This window comes from Mobula hypostoma, chromosome 3 (genome assembly GCF_963921235.1).
Source record: "Mobula hypostoma chromosome 3, sMobHyp1.1, whole genome shotgun sequence".
NCBI lineage: Eukaryota > Metazoa > Chordata > Chondrichthyes > Myliobatiformes > Myliobatidae > Mobula > Mobula hypostoma.
This window is the reverse complement of record NC_086099.1, coordinates 229146959-229169395: the sequence shown is the minus strand read 5'-3', so window position 1 is coordinate 229169395 and position 22437 is coordinate 229146959. Positions and strand designations below refer to the sequence as shown.

The 22437-nt window shown below is 50.0% G+C and overlaps 1 protein-coding gene across 2 annotated transcripts in view; it reads left to right on the top strand.

The window, feature by feature from the left end:
- LOC134344604 (tonsoku-like protein) overlaps positions 1–22437 on the top strand; it is a 163330-nt gene that overhangs the window by 42690 nt on the left and 98203 nt on the right. For both annotated transcript variants that reach the window (XM_063044700.1, XM_063044701.1), the window contains 5 exons: positions 6935–7103; positions 7690–7804; positions 11501–11646; positions 18257–18409; positions 19651–19776. In XM_063044700.1, the coding sequence (XP_062900770.1) occupies positions 6935–7103; positions 7690–7804; positions 11501–11646; positions 18257–18409; positions 19651–19776 (709 nt within the window). The remainder of the gene's footprint in view (positions 1–6934; positions 7104–7689; positions 7805–11500; positions 11647–18256; positions 18410–19650; positions 19777–22437) is intronic.

Below are 22437 nucleotides of genomic sequence, written 5' to 3'. Positions count from 1 at the left end.
GTTCTCAGGGAAACATACCGAAGAAATATGGCAAATGTTCAGGGGATATTTACGTGGAGTTCTGCATAGGTATGTTCCAATGAGACATGGAAAGGATGGTAGGGTACAAGATCCGTGGTGCACAAAGGCTGTTGTAAATCTAGTCAAGAAGAAAAGAAGAGCTTACGAAAGGTTCAAAAAATTAGGTAATGATATGAATTCAGAAAACTATAAGGCTAGAACATAGAATAGTACAGCACAATACAGGCCCTTCGGCCCACAATGTTGTGCCGACCCTCAAACCTTGCCTCCCATATAAGCCCCCACCATAAATTCCTCCATATACCTGTCTAATAGTCTCTTAAACTTCACTAGTGTATCTGCCTCCACCACTGACTCAGGCAGTGCATTCCACGCACCAACCACTCTTTGAATAAAAAACCTTCCTCTAATATCCCCCTTGAACTTCCCACCCCTTACCTTAAGGCCATGTCCTCTTGTATTGAGCAGTGGTGCCCTGGGGAAGAGGCGCTGGCTGTCCACTCTATCTATTCCTCTTATTATCTTGTACACCTCTATCATGTCTCCTCTCATCCTCCTTCTCTCCAAAGAGTAAAGCCCTAGCTCCCTTAATCTCTGATCATAATGCATACTTTCTAAACCAGGCAGCATCCTCGTAAATCTCATCTGTACCCGTTCCAATGCTTCCACGTCCTTCCAAAAGTGAGGCGACCAGAACTGGACACAGTACTCCAAGTATGGCCTAACCAGAGTTTTATAGTGCTGCACCATTACATCGCAACTCTTAAACTCTATCCCTTGACTTACGAAAGCTAACACCCCATAAGCTTTCTTAACTACCCTATCCACCTGTGAGGCAACTTTCAGGGATCTGTGGACATGTACCCCCAGATCCCTCTGCTCCTCCACACTACCAAGTATCCTGCCATTTACTTTGTACTCTGCCTTGGAGTTTGTCCTTCCAAAGTGTACCACCTCATACTTTTCCGGGTTGAACTGCATCTGCCACTTCTCAGCCCACTTCTGCATCCTATCAATGTCTCTCTGCAATCTTTGACATTCCTCTACACTATCTACAACACCACCAACCTTTGTGTCATCTGCAAACTTGCCAACCCACCCTTCTACCCCCACATCCAGGTCATTAATGAAAATCACGAAAAGTAGAGGTCCCAGAACAGATTCTTGTGGGACACCACTAGTCACAATCCTCCAATCAGAATGTACTCCCTCCACTATGACCCCCTGCCTTCTGCAGGCAAGCCAATTCTGAATCTACCTGGCCAAACTTCCCTGGATCCCATGCCTTGGGACTTTCTGAATAAGCCTACCGTGTGGAACCTTGTCAAATGCCTTACTAAAATCCATATAGATCACATCCACTGCACTACCCTCATCACCTCCTCAAAGAACTCTTAGACATGATCTGCCCTTCACAAAGCCATGCTGACTGTCCGTGATCAGACCATGATTCTCTAAATGCCCATAGATCCTATCTCTAAGAATATTTTCCAACAGCTTTCCCACCACAGATGTAAGGCTCACTGGTCTATAATTACCCGGACTATCCCTACTTCCTTTTTTGAACAAGGGGACAACATTCGCCTCCCTCCAATCCTCCGGTACCTTTCCCGTGGACAACGAGGACATAAAGATCCTAGCCAGAGGCTCAGCAATCTCTTCCCTCGCCCCGTGGAGCAGCCTGGGGAATATTCCGTCAGGCCCCAGGGACTTATCCGTCCTAATGTATTTTAACAATTCCAACACCTCCTCTCCCTTAATATCAACATGCTCCAGAACATCAACCTCACTCATATTGTCCTCACTGTCATCAAGTTCCTTCTCATTGGTGAATACCGAAGAGAAGTATTCATTGAGGACATCGCTCACTTCCACAGCCTCCAGGCACATCTTCCCACCTTTATCTCTAATCGGTCCTACCTTCACTCCTGTCATCCTTTTTTTCTTCACATAATTGAAGAATGCCTTGGGGTTTTCCTTTACCCTACTTGCCAAGGCCTTCTCATGCCCCCTTCTTGCTCTTCTCAGCCCCTTCTTAAGCTCCTTTCTTGCTTCCCTATATTCCTCAATAGACCCATCTGATCCTTGCTTCCTAAACCTCATGTATGCTGCCTTCTTCCACCTGACTAGATTTTCCACCTCACTTGTCACCTATGGTTCCTTCACCCTACCATTCTTTATCTTCCTCATCGGGACAAATTTATCCCTAACATCCTGCAAGAGATCTCTAAACATTGACCACATGTCCACAGTACATTTCCCTGCAAAAACATCATCCCAATTCACACCCGCAAGTTCTAGCCTTACAGCCTCATAATTTGCCCTTCCCCAATTAAAAATTTTCCTGTCCTCTCTGATTCTATCCTTTTCCATGATAATGCTGAAGGCCAGGGAGCAGTGGTCACTGTCCCCCAGATGCTCATCCACTGAGAGATCTGTGACCTGACCTGGTTCATTACCTAGTACTAGATCTAGTATGGCATTCCCCCTGGTCGGCCTGTCCACATACTGTGACAGGAATCCGTCCTGGACACACTTAACAAACTGTGCCCCATCTAGACCCTTAGAATTAATCAACTACCAATCAATATTAGGGAAGTTAAAGTCACCCATGATAACAACCCTGTTATTTTTGCACCTTTCAAAAATCTGCCTCCCAATCTGCTCCTCTGTATCTCTGCTGCTACCAGGGGGCCTATAGAATACCCCCAATAGAGTAACTGCTCCCTTCCTGTTCCTGACTTCCACCCATACTGACTCAAGAGAGGATCCTGCTACATTACCCACCCTTTCTGTAGCTGTAATAGTATTACTAATATTAATAGTATTATTAATAATACTATTACTTAATAGCTGGTAGGAATGGAGCTTAAGAATGAAATTAGGAGAGCCAGAAGGAGCCATGAGAAGGCCTTGGTGGACAGGATTAAGGAAAACCCCAAGGCATTCTGCAAGTGTGTGAAGAGCAAGAGGATAAGACGTAAGAGAACAGGACCAATCAAATGTGACAATGGAAAAGTGTGTATGGAACCAGAGGAAATAGCGGAGGTAGTGTACTTAATGAATAGCTTGCTTAAGTATTCACTACGAAAAAGGATCTTGGCGATTGTAGGGATGACGCAGTGGACTGAAAAGCTTGAGCATGTAGATATTAAGAAAGAGGATGTGCTGGAGCTTTTGGAAAGCATCAAGTTGGATAAGTCACCAGGACCAGATGGGATGTACCCCAGGCTACTGTGGGAGGCGAGGGAGGAGATTGCTGAGCCTCTGGCAATGATCTTTGCATCATCAATGAGGACAAGAGAGGTTCCGGAGAATTGGAGGGTTGCGAATGTTGTTCCCTTATTCCAGAAAGGGAGTAGAGATAGCCCAGGAAATTATAGGCCAGTGAGTCTTACTTCAGTGGTTGGTAAGTTGATGGAGAAGATCCTGAGAAGCAGGATTTATGAACATTTGGAGAGGCATGATCTGATTAGGAATAGTCAGCACGGCTTTGTCAAAGGCAGGTCGTGCCTTACGAGCCTGACTGAATTTTTTGAGGATGTGACTAAGCACATTGATGAAGGTAGAGCCGTAGATGTAGTTTATATGGATTTTAGTAAGGCATTTGATAAGGCAGTGGTCCCCAACCACTGGGCCGTGGACCGGTGCTGGGCCGCAAAGCATGTGCTACCGGGCCACGAGGAAACGATATGAGTCAGCTGCACCTTTCCTCATTCCCTGTCACGCCCACTGTTGATGCACGCGAGGTTATTACCCATGCTTCATCCATGTCAGCGCAGGAAGAAGATCAACTCCTCGAGCTTGCAAATGACGGCGGGCTGAAAAGTATGTTTGACATAACATCTCTGCCGGCATTCTGGATCAAAGTCAAGGCTGAATATCCTGAGATAGCCACGAAAGCACTGAAAACGTTGCTTCCATTTCCAACATCATATCTCTGCGAAGCAGAGTTTTCTGCAATGAATACAATGAAAACTAAATTGCGGAATAGACTGGACATAAGGAACTCCCTTCGAGTATCGCTGTCTCCCATCACCCCTCGATAGGACCGTCTAGTTGCAGGGAAACAAGCCCAGGGCTCCCACCGATTCAGCGATATTGGTGTGTTGCAATGATTTTATATGTTCATACGGGGAAAATATGTAGTGTGTGTTTAATATCCCAACGTTACTTAAAATGCTATGATGCTATTGACTTATAAGTGACTTATAATTAACTTATCACTATATTCATGCGAGGAAAATATGCGCTGTGTTTAATATTAAATTCATCAGATAAGCCCTTTTAGAAATGGAAGTGAGTGTATCAGCCACTTGTCACCCATATTCCAGTCGTGATTAACACCCCCCACCCCCGTCGGCCGGTCCACAGTGCAAAAAAGGTTGGGGACCCCTGTGATAAGGTACCCCATGCAAGGCTTATTGAGAAAGTAAGGAGGCATGGGATCCAAGGGGACATTGCTTTGTGGATCCAGAACTGGCTTGCCCACAGAAAGCAAAGAGTGGTTGTAGACAGGTCATATTCTGAATGGAGGTTGGTGACCAGTGATGTGCCTCAGGGATCTGATCTGGGACCCCTACTCTTCGTGATTTTTATAAATGACCTGGATGAGGAAGTGGAGGGATGGGTTAGTAAATTTGCTGATAACACGAAGGTTGCGGGTGTTGTGGGTAGTGTGGAGGACTGTCAGAGGTTACAGTGGGACATTGATGGGATGCAAAACTGGGCTGAGAAGTGGCAGACGGAGTTCAACACAGATAAGTGTGAGGTGGTTCATTTTGGTAGGTCAAATATGATGGCAGAATCTAGTATTAATGGTAAGACTCTTGGCAGTGTGGAGGATCAGAGGGATCTTGGGGTCCGAGTCCATAGGACGCTCAAAACAGCTGCGCAGGTTGACTCTGTGGTTAAGAAGGCATACGGTGCATTAGCCTTCATCAATCATGGGATTGAGTTTAAGAGCCAAGAGGTAATGTTGCAGCTATATAGGACCCTGGTCAGACCCCACTTGGAGTACTGTGCTCAATTCTGGTCACCTCACTATAGGCAGGACGTGGAAACCATAGAAAGGGTGCAGAGGAGATTTACAAAGATGTTGCAAGGATTGGGGAGCATGCCTTATGAGAATAGGTTTAGTGAACTCAGCCTTTTCTGTTTGGAGTGACGGAGAATGAGATGTGACCTGATAGAGGTGTACAAGATGATGAGAGGCATTGATTGTGTAGATAGTCAGAGGCTTTTCCCAGGGCTGAAATGGCTAGCACGAGAGGGCATAGTTTTAAGGTGCTTGGAAGTAGGTACAGAGGAGACGTCAGGGGTAAGTTTTTTACGCAGAGAGTGGTGAGTGTGTGGAATGGGCTGCTGGCGGTGGTGGTGGAGGCGGAAACTACAGCGCCTTTTAAGGGACTCCTGGATGGCTACATGGAGCTTAGAAAAATAGAGGGCTATGGGTAAAGCCTACGTACTTCTAAGGTAGGGACATGTTCAGCAAAGCTTTGTGGGCCGAAGGGCCTGTATTCTGCTGTATGTTTTCTATGTTCTATATTCAATGACTTAGCATCCACACCTGTCTATGGCAATGAATTCCACAGATTCATCACCATCTGGCTAAAGAAATTCCTCCACATCTCTGTTCTAAATGGACGTTATTATATTCTGAGGCTGTGTCCTCCGGTCCGAGACTCTCCCCACTCTTGGAAAGATCTTCTCCATATCCACTCTATCTGGGCCTTTCAATATTCGAAAGGTTTCAATGAGATCCCCCTCCCCATTCTTCTGAACTCCAGCAAGTTCAGGCTTTGAGCCTCCAAACACTCCTCATATGTTAACCCTTTCATACCTGGAATCATTCTTGTGAATCTCCTCTTCTAGTCCTCACAAAATGAATGCCAATATTGCATTTAATTCCTTACCATCGATGCAACCAGCAAGTTAACCTTTTGGGAGTCCTGCATGAGAACTCGCAAGTTCCTTTGCAACTCAGATTGTTTCATTTTTCTCCCTGTTTCGACCCTCTGTTCGACTGCACTCCTTTGTGTCTTACCTATGGAGTGTTTAAAACAAAACTCTTTTCTGCAAACCAACTTTTAAATGGTCTTGAGTCCTCTCCTATATTCCTATGGTTACTGGAAGTTAAAACAACAAGTCTACACCTGCAAACACACTTTTGAATGGTTCTTCCTGTCATCTGGAATGAGCTGCCAGAGGAACTGGTTCAGGCAGGTGACTTAAAGGACAATCGGACAGGTATGTGGATAGAAAAGTTTTTGCAATATGTGAACCAACCGCGGTCAAATGGAATTAACTCAGGGAGGCAACTGGGTGAGCACGGAGGGTCTGGTCAGAAGGCCAGGTTACATGCTGTCCATTTTGGGAATGATTCCAATTGACCTCGGAGTGACTCCGATCATGAGGCGGATGCCAGATAAGGATAAAATTCAAGATTGTTTAATGTCATTTCCTGTACACAAGTGGAAGGAAGAACAAATTAATTGTTACTCTGGATCCGACACAGCATAGAAGCAACAGAATACAATGAAGAACACAACGTTACTAATAAATAAAACACAATAAATAAAATAGAGCTTAGAAGGTAAAATCGCATACATACATAAGGTAACTTGTATACTTTGATTGTAGGTCCATAAAGGGACACTAGGCACAGGAGTGTCTGTACATATGGTGACTCTGACAGGAAATGATAAGGTGGTGTTGTTTGACGGTGTGGAGTGGGAGAGTGGGTCGAGGTAACCTTACTTCTGAGACGCAAAGATGGGTGTGTCAGCACCAAGTGTGGCTGTGTCAGATCCACTTTGAAGGCAGTGGAACACACCTTCCACAGGCTGTGTGGACTCTTCACCATTCCAAGCGGGTGATTACATACCTGTCTATCTCTGCCTCACCCTTGCAGGAGCCAGAATTTCTTCACGGATCTGTACCGGGCAACCTACGTACTGGGAACAATCCACCAGGACCAGGAACTGTACACACAGGCACTGAAATACTATCAAGCAGCGAGACAGTGGGCCCACAAGGCTGGCATGCAGGGAGAGTCGGACACTGCGGTCAACCAGGGACAGGTATGTGGGTGGGCGTCCACTCTGTGTCCAGGCTGATGACCATGTGGAGGGCTTCACAGATCTCACCAAACCTCCCTCACACCCACCCCTTGCATGGGATGCCTCTCCCATGCACCCTTCCCACAGTGTGACCATCCCTCGGTACCACCCCTCCCACAGTGTGACTCTCCCTCAGTACCACCCCTCCCACAGTGTGACCTCCCTCAGTACCGCCCCTCCCACAGTGTGACCCTCCCTCGGTACCACCCCTCCCACAGTGTGACTCTCCCTCGGTACCACCCCTCCCACAGTGTGACCCTCCCTCAGTACCACCCCTCCCACAGTGTGACCCTCCCTCAGTACCACCCCTCCCACAGTGTGACCCTCCCTCGGTACCACCTCCCTCCCACAGTGTGACCCTCCTTCAGTACCACCCCCCTCCCACAGTGTGACTCTCCCTCAGTACCACCCCTCCCACAGTGTGACCCTCCCTCAGTACCACCCCTCCCACAGTGTGACCCTCCCTCAGTACCACCCCTCCCACAGTGTGACCCTCCCATAGCCCCTACGGCACTACAGCATGGTTAACGGTTGTTTCTTGCGCCAGGTCCACCTGACTCTGGGTGAGTTTGCTGCTGCCAGCCTGCATCTGCAAAAGGCCCTTTCCCAGAACACCATCCCCAGTGATCAGAGGCACACAGTCAGGAAGCAGCTAAACAGAGGTGAGCAGTGGCCCAGGGGCACAGCTGGAAAACGTCTCCCCAAACGGGGACACGAGCAGTGTATCCGTGCCTGCAGTGGGACTGATACAGGACTGTGGGGAGAGAGTGGGACAGTGGGATTAGTGTGGGGACTGATACAGGACTGTGGGGAGAGAGTGGGACAGTGGGATTAGTGTGGGGACTGATACAGGACTGTGGGGAGAGAGTGGGACAGTGGGATTAGTGTGGGGACTGATACAGGACTGTGGAGAGAGTGGGACAGTGGGATTAGTGTAGGGATTGATACAGGACTGTGGGGAGAGAGTGGGACAGTGGGATTAGTGTGGGGACTGATACAGGACTGTGGGGAGAGAGTGGGACAGTGGGATTAGTGTGGGGACTGATACAGGACTGTGGAGAGAGTGGGACAGTGGGATTAGTGTAGGGATTGATACAGGACTGTGGGGAGAGAGTGGGACAGTGGGATTAGTGTGGGGACTGATACAGGACTGTGGGAAGAGAGTGGGACAGTGGGATTAGTGTGGGGACTGATACAGGACTGTGGGGAGAGAGTGGGACAGTGGGATTAGTGTAGGGATTGATACCGGACTGTGGGGAGAGTGGGACAGTGGGATTAGTGTGGGGACTGATACAGGACTGTGGGGAGAGAGTGGGACAGTGGGATTAGTGTGGGGACTGATACAGGACTGTGGGGAGAGAGTGGGACAGTGGGATTAGTGTGGGGACTGATACAGGGCAGTGAGGAGAGAGTAGGACAGTGGGATTAGTGTGGGGACTGATACAGGACTGTGGGGAGAGATTGGGACGGGGGATTAGTGTGGGGACTGATACAGGACTGTGGGGAGAGATTGGGACGGGGGATTAGTGTGGGGACTGACACAGGATTTTAGAGATGTGGACTCAGTTTACCCTCTAGACTTTTTCCACTGAGGCTGTGTGCAGGAGGAATCCTCTTGACTTAGAGGTCATAGGTAAAGGGTGAAGGATAAAATATTTAACAGGAACCTGACAGTGAATTTCTGTCAGGGGGAGGTGAGAGTGTGGAGAGTAATGTGCAACCACAGGAATGGATGATATGGTTTTGTATTCAGCATTTAAGTGAATTTTAGAACATCGAAACATGGAAAATCTACAGTTCAATTCAGGCCCTTCAGCCCACAAAACTGTGCCGAACATGTCCTTAACTTAGAAATTATCTAGGGTTCCCCATAGCCCTCTATTTTTGCAAGCTCCATGTACCTATCCAGGAGTACCTTAAAAGACCCTATCATATCTGCCTCCACCACTTATCCAATTTAATGGTTTCCAAAAGCTCCAGCACATCCTCTTTCTTAATATCTACATGCTGAAGGTTTTCAGTCCACTGTAAGCCATCCCTACAATCGCCAAGATCCTTTTCCATAATGAATACTGAAGCAAAGTACTCATTAAGTACCTCTGCTGTCTCCTCCAGTTCCATACACACTTTTCCACTGTCACACTTGATTAGTCCTATTCTCTCACATCTTATTCTCTTGCTCTTCACGTACTTGTAGAATGCCTTGGGGTTTTATTTAATCCTGCTCACCAAGGCCTTCTCATGGCGCCTTCTGGCTCTCCTAATTTCATTCTTAAGCTCCTTCCTGCTAGCCTTATAATCTTCTAGACTTCTATCATTACCTAGTTTTTTGAACTTTTCGTAAGCTTTTCTTCTTAACTAGATTTTCAACAGCCTTTGTACACCACAGTTCCTATACCCTACTATCTTTTCCCTGTCTCATTGGAACGTACCTATGCAGAACACCACGCAAATATCTCCTGAACATTTACCACATTTCTTCCCTGAGAACATCTGTTCCCAATTTATGCTTCCAAGTTCCTGCTCAATAGCCTCATATTTGCCTTACTCCAATTAATCATTTCCCTAACTTGTCTGTTCTTATCCCTCTCCAATGCTGTGGTAAAGGAGATAGAATTGAGATCACTATCTCCAAAATGCTCTCCCACTGAGAGATCTGACACCTGATCAGGTTCGTTTTCCAATACCAGATCAAGTACAGTCTCTCCTCTTGTAGGCTTATTTACATATTGTGTCAAATAACCTTCTTGAACACACCTAACAAACTCCACCCCATCTAAACCCCTCACTCTATTTGGGAAATTAAAATCTCCCACCATGACAACCCTTTTATAATTACACCTTTCCAGAATCTGTCTCCCTATCTGTTCCTCGATGTCCCTGTTACTATTAGGTGGTCTATAAAAAACACCCAGTAGGGTTATTGACCCTTCCTGTTTCTAACTTCCACCCACAGAGACTCCGTAGACAATCCCTCCATGTCTCTGTCTCTGATCAACAGTGCCACGCCCCCACCTCTTTTGCCTCCCTCCCTGTCCTTTCTGAAACATCTAAAGCCTGGCACTCTAAGTAACCATTCCTGCCCCTGAGCCATCCAAGTCTCTGTAATGGCCACAACATCGTAGCTCCAAGTACTGATCCACGCTCTAAGCTCAACTGCTTTGTTCATGACGCTGCTTGCATTAAAATAGACACATCTCAAACCGTCGGTCTGAGTGTGTCCCTTCTCTATCACCTGCCTATCCTCCCTCTCGCACTGTCTCCAAACTTTCTCTATTTGTGAGCCAACTGCCTCTTCCTCCATCTCTTCAGTTTAGTTCCCACCCCACAGTAATTCTAATTTAATCTCTCCCCAGTAGCCTTAGCAATCCTCCCCGCCAGGAAATTTGTCCCCCTGGGATTCAAGTGCAACCTGTCCTTTTTGTACAGGTCACACCTGCCCCAAAAGAGGACCCAATGATCCAGAACTCTGAATCCCTGCGCCCTGCTCCAATCCCTCAGCTACGTATTTATCCTCCACCTCACTCTATTCCTCTATTCACTGTCATGTGGCACAGGCAGCAATCCCGAGATTACTACCTTTGAGGTCCTGCTTCTCAAATTCCTTCCTGTCTCCCTGTGGTCTGCTCTCAGGACCTCCTCCCTTTTCCAGCCTATGTCGTTGATACCAATATGTACCACGACCTCTGGCTGTTCCCCCTCCCACCGCAAGATATCGTGGATGCGACCAGAAACATCCCAGACCCTGGCACCTGGGAGGCAATCTACCATCCGCGTTTCTTTCCTGCGTCCACAGAATCGCCTGTCTGACCCCCGAACTATAGAGTCCCCTATTACCACTGCCATCCTCTTCCTTTCCCTACCCTTCTGAGCCACAGGGCCAGACTCTGTGCCAGAGGCACGGCCACTGTTGCTTCCCCCAGGTAGGCCGACCCCCCCAACAGTGCTCAAACAGGAGTACTTATTGTTAAGGGGGACATCCACAGGGGTACTCTCTGATATCTGACTCTTGCCCTTCCCTCTCCTGACTGCTACCCACTTATCTGTCTCCCAAGGCCCCGGTGTGACTACCTGTCTATAGCTCCTAACTATTCCTTAGATAAATAGATTTTAGATAAATAGAAATGAGGACTATGGTCCACGTACAAGAGTTGTGTTCCGTGTGTGAGGGCTGTGAAGGGCTCTGGTCTGTGTGCGAAAACTCTGAAGGGCTATGGTCCACGTGCAAGGGCAATGGAGACAGGCTTTGGGAATACCTGGTGCAGTTAGTGATGGGAGTTGGTGGGGAGGTGTTTGCTGTTACAGTCTGAGGGAGGGTGGCATTTCCCTGTGTGTTTACGGTTACCATCTCTCCCCAGCACTGAAGGGCGAGCGACTGCAGAGGGAGCTCCAGGCCGTACCAGAAAACCACTATGACAGCCGTCTGCATCTGTGTGAGGAGCTGGGGGACCTCTGCTGTTCCGTGCGATGTTATCAGAAGGGTGTGGAGTACTATCAGGACCAGGTAACTGGGATGATGGTTCTCCTTCACTCTCCTCCTGCACTTCACCAACTCACCCTCACCTGGTCTCACCCATCACCTGCCAGCGTGTACCCCTTCCCCTCTCCCACCCCCCTTGCCCCTCACCTGGTCTCACCAATCACCTGCCACCGTGTACCCCTTCCCCTCTCCCACCCCCCTTGCCCCTCACCTGGTCTCACCCGTCACCTATCAGCGTGTACCCCTTCCACTCTCCCACCCCCCTTGCCCCTCACCTGGTCTCACCCATCACCTGCCAGCGTGTACCCCTTCCCCTCTCCCACCCCCCTTGCCCCTCACCTGGTCTCACCCATCACCTATCAGCCTGTACCCCTTCCCCTCTCCCACCCCCCTTGCCCCTCACCTGGTCTCACCCATTACCTGCCAGCGTGTACCCCTTCCCCTCTCCCACCCCCCTTGCCCCTCACCTGGTCTCACTCGTCACCTGCCAGCGTGTACCCCTTCCCCTCTCCCACCCCCCTTGCCCCTCACCTGGTCTCACCCGTCACCTATCAGCGTGTACCCCTTCCCCTCTCCCACCCCCCTTGCCCCTCACCTGGTCTCACCCATCACCTGCCAGCATGTACCCCTTCCCCTCTCCCACCCCCCTTGCCCCTCACCTGGTCTCACCTGTCACCTATCAGCGTGTACCCCTTCCCCTCTCCCACCCCCCTTGCCCCTCACCTGGTCTCACCCATCACCTGCCAGCGTGTACCCCTTCCCCTCTCCCACCCCGCTTGCCCCTCACCTGGTCTCACTCATCACCTGCCAGCGTGTACCCCTTCCCTCTCCCCCCCCCCCTGCCCCTCACCTGGTCTCACCCGTCACCTGCCAGCGTGTGACCCTTCCCCTCTCCCACCCCCCTTGCCCCTCACCTGGTCTCACCAATCACCTATCAGCGTGTACCCCTTCCCCCCCTCCCACCCCCCTTGCCCCTCACCTGGTCTCACCCATCACCTGCCAGCGTTTACCCCTTCCCCTCTCCCACCCCCCTTGCCCCTCACCTGGTCTCACTCATCACCTGCCAGCGTGTACCCCTTCCCCTCTCCCACCCCCCTTGCCCCTCACCTGGTCTCACCCATCACCTGCCAGCGTGTACCCCTTCCCCTCTCCCACCCCCCTTGCCCCTCACCTGGTCTCACCAATCACCTATCAGTGTGTACCCCTTCCCCTCTCCCACCCCCCTTGCCCGTCACCTGGTCTCACCCATCACCTGCCAGCGTGTACTCCTTCCCCTCTCCCACCCCCCTTGCCCCTCACCTGGTCTCACTCATCACCTGCCAGCGTGTACCCCTTCCCCTCTCCCACCCCCCTTGCCCCTCACCTGGTCTCACCCATCACCTGCCAGCGTGTACCCCTTCCCCTCTCCCACCCCCCTTGCCCCTCACCTGGTCTCACTCATCACCTGCCAGCGTGTACCCCTTCCCCTCTCCCACCCCCCTTGCCCCTCACCTGGTCTCACCCATCACCTGCCAGCATGTACCCCTTCCCCTCTCCCACCCCCCTTGCCCCTCACCTGGTCTCACCCATCACCTGCCAGCGTGTACCCCTTCCCCTCTCCCACCCCCCTTGCCCCTCACCTGGTCTCACCCATCACCTGCCAGCGTGTACCCCTTCCCCTCTCCCACCCCCCTTGCCCCTCTCCCACCCCCCTTGCCCCTCACCTGGTCTCACTCATCACCTGCCAGCGTGTACCCCTTCCCCTCTCCCACCCCCCTTGCCCCTCACCTGGTCTCACCCATCACCTGCCAGCATGTACCCCTTCCCCTCTCCCACCCCCCTTGCCCCTCACCTGGTCTCACCCATCACCTGCCAGCGTGTACCCCTTCTCCTCTCCCAACCACCTTGCCCTCGCCTGGTCTCGCAGAACTCCTGCCGGTGTGTACTCCTTTCCCGCACCCGGTCCCTCACCTTTTTCTGGCTACCCACCATTCCTTTCCGGTCCTGAAGGGTCTTGGATCGAAACACTGACTGTTTATTCCCCTGCATCGATGTTGCCTGATCCACTGACTTCCTCCAGTGCTACGGTCGTGTTGTGGTTAGCACGACACTATGACAGCTCAGGGCGTCAGAACTTGGAGTTCGATTCTGACGTCATCTATCTGTCCTCTCCATGGAATGTGTGGGTTTCCTCTGGGTACTCCAGGTTTTGCCCACAATCCAAAGATGTACGGATTAGTCGGTGAATTGGTCATTGTAAATTGTCCCGTGATTAAACATAGAAACATAGAAAATAGGTGCAGGAGTAGGCCATTAGGCCCTTCGAGCCTGCACCGCCATTTACTATGATCATGGCTGATCATCCAACTCAGAACCCCGCCCCAGCCTTCCCTCCATACCCACTGATCCCCGTAGCCACAAGGGCCATATCTAACTCCCTCTTAAATATAGCCAATGAACTGGCCTCAACTGTTTCCTGTGGCAGAGAATTCCACAGATTCACCACTCTCTGAGTGAAGAAGTTTTTTCCTAATCTCGGTCCTAAAAGGCTTCCCCTTTATCCTCAAACTGTGACCCCTTGTTCTGGACTTCCCCAACATCGGGAACAATCTTCCTGCATCTAGCCTGTCCAATCCCTTTAGGATTTTATACGTTTCAATCAGATCCCCCCTCAATCTTCTAAATTCCAACGAGTACAAGCCCAGTTCATCCAGTCTTTCATCATATGAAAGTCCTGCCATCCCAGGAATCAATCTGGTGAACCTTCTTTGTACTCCCTCTATGGCAAGGATGTCTTTCCTCAGATTAGGGGACCAAAACTGCACACAATACTCCAGGTGTGGTCTCACCAGGGCCTTGTACAAATGCAGTAGTACCTCCCTGCTCCTGTACTCGAATCCTCTCGCTATAAATGCCAGCATACCATTCACCTTTTTCACCGCCTGCTGTACCTGCATGTCCACTTTCAATGACTGGTGTATAATGACACCCAGGACTCGTTGCACCTCCCCTTTTCCTAATCGGCCACCATTCAGATTTAGATTAGGCTCTGGGGTTGCTGGGCTGCTCGAAGGGCCAATTCTGTGCTGTAGCTCAATAAAACGTTGTAAATAAGTGGATGTTGGGAAGGTTGCTTCAGAGTTCTGATTGAGAAGGTCCAGAACTTCCGCTAATGCCCCACCTCCCTCTCGTACCCCACCCGTTATTTATTTTTATACACACATTCTTCCTCTCTCTCCTTTTTCTCCCTCTGTCCCTCTGAATATACCCCTTGCCCATCCTCTGTTCCCCCCCCCGTCTTTCTCCCCGGACCTCCTGTCCCATGATCCTCTCATATCCCCTTTACCAATCACCTGTCCAGCTCTTGGCTCCATCCCTCCCCCTCCTGTCTTTTTCTATCATTTTGGATCTCCCCCTCCCACTTTCAAATCTCTTACTAACTCTTCCTTCAGTTAGTCCTGACGAAGGGTCTCGGCCTGAAACGTCGACTGTACCTCTTCCTAGAGATGCTGCCTAGCCTGCTGCGTTCACCAGCAACTTTTATGTGTGTTGCTCCATATAAGATGTCTCTGGGCTTTTCACACCCTTTGATTTTGATCTTTTTGTGCTGTCGTTATTTGATCCAGCGAAGTTACGTTTACAGAGGTACAGAAGCCCGAAGACATACACTCACCAATTCAGGAACAGCTTCTTCCCCTCTGCCATTGGATATCTGAATGGACATTGAACCCATGAACACTACCTCACTACTTTTTCTTTCTATTTTTGCACTACCTATTTAATTTAACTATTTGATATATATATACTAACCGTAATTCACATTTTCTCTATTATTATGTATTCCATTGTACTGCTGCCACAAAGACAACAGATTCCGTGACATGTGCCAGTGATATTAAACCTGATTCTGATTCTGCTCCTGATTAAGATTTCCGGCATCTGCAGAATCTCTTGTATTTGACATTTGAAAGGTACTTGAGTAGGTATAGGGAAGGTTTACATGTATAGAACAGAGAGCATAGACCAGTGCAGTACAGGAACAGGCCCTTCAGCTCACAGTGTTGTGCCAACTAATTAAATTAGTAATCAATTGGTCAACTAAACAAATCTCTTCCATATCCCACTTTCCTCACATTCGTGTGCCTAGCTAAACATCTCTTAAAATTTCTAATGTACCCGCCTCTTCCACCACCCCAGGCAGCACATTCCAGGTGCCCACCTTGACTCCATAGTTCAGGGTTGACCATGGACGTTGTGTCCCAGTTGTCTAGATACACAAGCCAGGGCAGTACGATACGGAGAGCAAGCTGTTGCCCGTACAGCAGGCTCCCCCTCTCCACGCAGCTGACGAACCCAAAGGAACGGCAGAGACCGATAAAGTTTGGCACCAGTGGTGTCGCAGGAGCTGCCAGTCAGCGTTGAACTGAATGTCGGACTGCCAGCTCCAGGTTTTTCCTCAGGTTTACTCCCGAAGCCTTCCCCATGAGTGGGTATATCCATAAGGTTTGAGATCAGCGTTCTACTTCTCCCGGATGAGCTGCCAACCACAGCTGACAAGCCTCATCTGCCCGAAGTGACGGGTTTTAAGGCGCCAGAAAGCTTTTGGCCCTTCTCCTGTTACTGGAAATTGTTCCGCCAGGCTTAGTCCTAGACTCTTCCCCCATAGGAAACATCTTCTCCACATCCGCACTATCAAGGCCTTTCACCATTCGATTAGTTTCAATTAAGTCTTCAGAGTTGAATTCCGGTGCAGTTTGTATGTTCTCCCTCTGCTATTCAAATCCAAATTTTGGTCCACTGGCTATTCTCACATCTTGTCTCTGTAACCCCGAACCCCAAACCCCAAACCGCATCATCAACAAAGAATTCATCAACCTCTTTAAATATACCCAATGACTTGGCCTCCACAGCCGTCTGTGGCAATGAATTCCACAGATTCACCGCCTTCTGCTAAAGAAATTCCTCCTCATTTCTGTTCTAAAGGGACATCCATCTGTGCCCTCTGGTTCTAGACACCCCTACGATGGGAAACATCCTCTCCACATCCACTCTATCCAGGACTTTCAATATTCAGCAAGTTTTAATGAAATCACCCCTCATTCTTCAAAACTCCAATGAATACATCCTCAGAACCATCACACACTCCTCATGCATTAACCCTTTTATCCCCAGAATCATTCTCATGAGCCTCCTCCGGACCCTACCCAATGCCAACACATAAGGGGCCCAATATGGGTGAAGGGGCAGGTAGTTTTGAGGAAGAAGAGAGGCTGCAGAAGGACTTAGACGGATGAGGAGAATGGGCAAGGAATGTAGTGTTGGGAAGTGTATGGTCTTGCACTTTGGTAGAAGAAATAAAAGCATTGACTGTTCTCTAAATGGAGAGAACATTCAGAGTCCTTGTGTGGGATTCCCCAAAAGTTAATTTGCAGGTTGAGCCAGTGGTGAGGAAAGCAAATACGATGTTGGCATTCATTTTGAGAGGACTAGAATATAAAAACAAGGATGTAATTTTGAGGCTTTATAAGGCACTATTGGTGCCTCACAGAGTATTTTGGGCCCCTTATCTAGGAAAGGATGCACTGGCATTGGAGAGGGTTCAAAGGAGGTTCACAAAAATGATTCTGGGATTGAAAAGCTTGTCACATGAAGAGTGTTTGATAGCTCTGGGCCTCTACTCACTGGAATTCAGAAGAATAAGCGAAGACTTAATTGCAACCCATTGAATGGTGAAAGGCCTTGATAGCATGGATGTGGAGAAGATGTTTCCTATGGGGGAGAGGCTCGGACGAGAGGACACAGCCTCAGAATAGAAGAGGATTCTTTTAGAACGGAGATTAGGGGAATATCTTAAACCAGAGAGTGGTGAATCTATGGAATTCTTTGCCACAGGCAGCTGTGGAAGCCAAGTCTTTATGAATATTTAAGGCAGATGTTGATAGATTCTTGATCAGTCGGGACATGAAGGGATATGGGGAGAAGGCAGGAGATTGGGGCTGAGGGGTAAATAGATCAGCCACGATGAAATGGAGGAGCAGACTCGATGGGCCAAATGGCCTAATTATGGTGGAGGTCCAGCATTCTCCTCATCCTGTATCTTATGGTCTTAAAACTGCTCATAATCTCAAAATATGGCCTGACCAACACCTTATAAGATTTCAGCAATATACTCATTCCTTCTATATTCTAGTTCTCTTGAAATGAATGCCAACCTTGCCATTGCCTTCCTTACCACCGACTCAACCTGTAAGTTAACCTGTAGGGAATCCTGCACGAGCACTCCCAAGTCCGTTTGCAAGATGATTTCATAATTCACTCCTCATTTAGAAAATAGAGAGGAGAGTTACATATCAGAATCAGGTTTAGTATCACCAGCATATGTTGTGAAATTCGTTGCAATGTCCATTCAGAAACCTGATGGCGGAGGGGAAGAAGCTGTTCCAGAAACCCTGAGTGTGTGTCTTCAGGCTCCTGTACCTCCTCCCTGATGGTAGCAATGAGAAGAGGGCATGTCCTGGGTGCTGGGGGTCCATCGTGATGGATACTGCCTTTGTGAAGTAACACCTATTAAATTTGATGATGACTGTACGTAGCTGACAGGAGCAGTGTGCTGGGGACCCTGCCTCACTCAGCACTAACTAGTGTTCCTCCCCAGCTGGCCTGTGCACAGAGGCTGTGCTGTCCCGACAAGCAGATGGCGGTGATCCACTGGTCCCTGGCCCGCACATATGATGACCTGAAGGATTACGGACAGGCCCTCAAGCATTACCAGAAGGAGCTGGAACTTCAGAAGGGCAACGATCAGGAGGTGAGGGAGCATCCCACTGTGGGAGGGGTGGTACTGAGGTAGAGTCACAGTGTGGGAGGGGTGGTACTGAGCAAGGGTCACAGTGTGGGAGGGAGTCCAGCTGTCCATTCTGAGGACGGGAGGACGGGATGGAACTGAGGGAGGGGCGGTACCGAGGGAGGGGCAGTACTGAAGGAGGGACAGTACTGAGGGAGTGGAGGTACCAAGGGAGGGACGGTACTTAGGGAGAGGAGGTACCGAGGGAGGGGCAGTACTGAAGGAGAGGAGGTACCAAGGGAGGGACGGTACTTAGGGAGAGGAGGTACCGAGGGAGGGGCAGTACTGAAGGAGGGACAGTACTGAGGGAGTGGAGGTACCAAGGGAGGGATGGTACTTAGGGAGAGGAGGTACCGAGGGAGGGGCAGTACTGAAGGAGGGGCAGTACTGAAGGAGAGGAGGTACCAAGGGAGGGACGGTACTTAGGGAGAGGAGGTACCGAGGGAGGGGCAGTACTGAAGGAGGGACAGTACTGAAGGAGAGGAGGTACCAAGGGAGGGACGGTACTTAGGGAGAGGAGGTACCGAGGGAGGGGCAGTACTGAAGGAGGGACAGTACTGAGGGAGTGGAGGTACCAAGGGAGGGACGGTACTTAGGGAGAGGAGGTACCGAGGGAGGGGCAGTACTGAAGGAGGGGCAGTACTGAAGAGAGGAGGTACTGAGGGGAGGTACCAAGGGAGAGGAGGTACTGAGGGAAGGACAGTACTGAGGGAGTGGAGGTACTGAAGGAGGGATGGTACCAAGGGAGGGATGGTACTTAGGGAGAGGAGGTACTGAGGGGAGGTACCGAGTGAGAGGAGGTACTGAGGGAGTGCAGGTACTTAGGGAGAGGAGGTACTGAGGGGAGGTACCGAGGGAGAGGAGGTACTGAGGGAAGGACAGTACTGAGGGAGTGGAGGTACTGAAGGAGGGATGGTACTTAGGGAGAGGAGGTACTGAGGGGAGGTACCGAGTGAGAGGAGGTACTGAGGGAGTGCAGGTACTTAGGGAGAGGAGGTACTGAGGGGAGGTACCGAGGGAGGGGCAGTACTGAGGGAGGGGCGGTGTTAAGAATACCATTCCTGTTGTGGTGATGGCAGAGCACGGACCCTCCCGATCCGGTGAAGGAGCTAACGTGCCAGCAGTTCCTGCGCCATCCAGCACACGGGGATCCCAGTGTTGTCACTAGACCAGCAGTGAGGAATACACAATGCCTGTCTCGGCAGGAGTGCAGGACATTGCTGCATATGGTGGAGGTCCAGCAGAAGATGGGGACAGACCAGACGGAAGTGGAGGGGAGCCTGCAGGCAGCCGTGTACCACGCAGAGAGATCCAGGAATTCCAGGCTGCAGGTATGGAACCTGCCAGGGTCCGGCGTTGGGCATTGTCACAGCTGGCAGCCCTGGCTGGTTTTGGGGTGACAGCTGGTGCCAGGGGTGTAGGCAGTCTCTCCCCCCCCCCCCCCGCTTACTCTGGACATACTTGCCACACAGAGATACCCACCAAGCCCAGGATACCCTCCCACCTCACGGGGGATCCAGACGTGGCACCGTGGGCGGAGAGGAGGAAGGGGTTTGAGGGGGGAAAGAGGAGGAGGGAGCAAAGGGTTGTCCTAGCTCTGACCTGAATGAAATGTGTCTGCAGTCAGCCACACTCTGCACCCAAAACCCATCCACAGCCCTGTCTCCTGACCCACTGGATCCACAGCCCAGCCCTCTTCATGGCCTCCCGCCCCGTCAGGCAGAGATACAAACTGTGAAAGCACATCTCACCAGGCCAGGATCAAGGAAAGAGTCTATCCCATTGTTATCACATCATGAATGGACTCTCGACCTCACAGTCTACCTCAGCACGACCCTGCACTGCACTCTCTCTCTCGCTGGTACGCTTTATTCTGCAGTCTGTAGTTGATTTCCTCCTACTTCCTCAGTACACTGTGTGATGATCTGATCTGTGTGAACAGTCCTGCATCCTCTTACACTTCTAGTGGGGCATAGGCCGACAACAGCAGCTCTCCAGTCCTCTGTCCTGGGCCAGTCTTTCAAGGTGTAGTCCACGAAGATCCTTCCTCCCCGGGGATGCAACCATTCTGTACCTTCGAGACTTTGGTTCACACTGCAAGAGTGCCAGGTGGTACAGGCGGTTCAACTCCGAAAGTGAGGTTCCAGTCTACCTCCTGCCGTGATCCTTTCAGAGAGAAAGTGAGATGAGTAAAGTGCTTTGTCGTTACCGTCTGACACTGGTACGTTCTCGCCATGACCGTGTAGGTTTCCTCCGGGTCCTCTGGCTCCCTGCTATGCTCCAAGGACCTACGGGTTAGGGTACGTGGTGTGTTGTCTCCAGAAGCGTGGCCCCGCGTGTGCTCTTCCCTCACCACGTTCGGACGCTGTCGGCCATTGATGCAAGTGATGTCCATTTGGCAAATGAAACTCATTTTTATCTTTACATGTCTGAATATAAAATCTATTACTCGTTCACAGACATCTTCCCCAAACATAGAGAGGCTCTGGAAGGAGGTGAAAGATCAAGCTCTCCTTCTTTCCTCTCAAAGTTCAAAGTAAATTTATTATCAGCGATGGGATACGTCACCATATACAACCCTGAGATTCGTTTTCTTCAAGGCATTCACAGGAAGATTAAAAAGTACAATCGAGTTCATGAAAACTGTTCATAACAAAGACTAAATGTGCAAAAGAGGACAAATGGCACCGGTAACAAATGAAAATATAGAAATAACACCGAGAACATGAGTTGTAGATCCTTGATCATCAGTCTGTCGGGTAGGGAATCAGTTCAGTGTGTGCTGAGAGAAGGTGAATTGAATTGACTTTATTACTTATATCCTTCACATACAGTATGTGAGAAGTAAAAATCTTTATGTTACATCTCTGTCTAAATGTGCATAGTAATTTATAATAAATAGTATGTACAACAGGACAGTCGATATAACATAGAAATACAGTTGCGTCAGCATGAATTAATCAGTCTGATGGCCTGGTGGAAGAAGCTGTCCCGGAGCCTGTTGGTCCTGGCTTTTATGCTGCGGTACTTTCTCCTGGATGGTAGCAGCTGGAACAGTTTGTGGTTGGGGTGACTCGGGTCCCCAATAATCCCGTGGACCCTTTTTACACACCTGTCTTTGTAAATGTCCTGAATAGTGGGAAGTTCACATCTACAGATGCACTGCGCTGTCAACACCACTCTCTGCAGAGTCCTGCGACTGAGGGAAATACAGTTCCCATACCAGGCAGTGATGCAGCCAGTCAGGATGCCCTCACTCGTGCCCCTGTGGCGACCCACTTTCTACACAAGCGAACCAGCTCACAAAATAGCCCGGGCACGGGGAGAGACTTTTGTAACGCACCTCTGACGTCATTTTCCGCCCGGGGGGGGGCGGGAAGGGAACTGCTTAAAAGCCAGCGCCGCGAATAAACTAGTCTCGAGTGCAACTTACAGACTGCGTGTCGTTATTTCTAGCTGTGTGTGTAGCACATTGCTACATTGGTGACCCCAACGGGTCCAAACGGGATTTGGACCAAAGATGATCAACTCTTCATCTGTTCACGCAGTTTCACTAAAACTGCCAACTTTCTGGACGCTGCGACCACGCGTGTGGTTTGACCAAGCAGAAGCCCAGTTCCAGATTCAGCAGATATCCTCGGATTCCACACGTTACTATGATGTGGTGAGCTCCCTTGACCAGGAGACAGCCGCACAGGTTGAGGATTTCATACAGTCACCTCTGGAAGAAGGAAAATATGCAGCATTCAAAGCGCTGCTCATAGGGACCTTTGACCTCTCACAGCGTGAGCGAGGTGCCCACTTGCTGCACCTGGACGGTTTGGGAGACGGGCTGCCGTCAGCATTAATGAACGAGATGCTGGCCCTGGCTGAAGGACACAAGCCCTGCCTCATGTTTGAGCAGGCGTTCCTAGAGCAACTGCTCGAGGACATACATCTGCTGCTGGCCAACACAGATTTCAGTGACCCCCGGAAGGTGGCGGCCCGGGCAG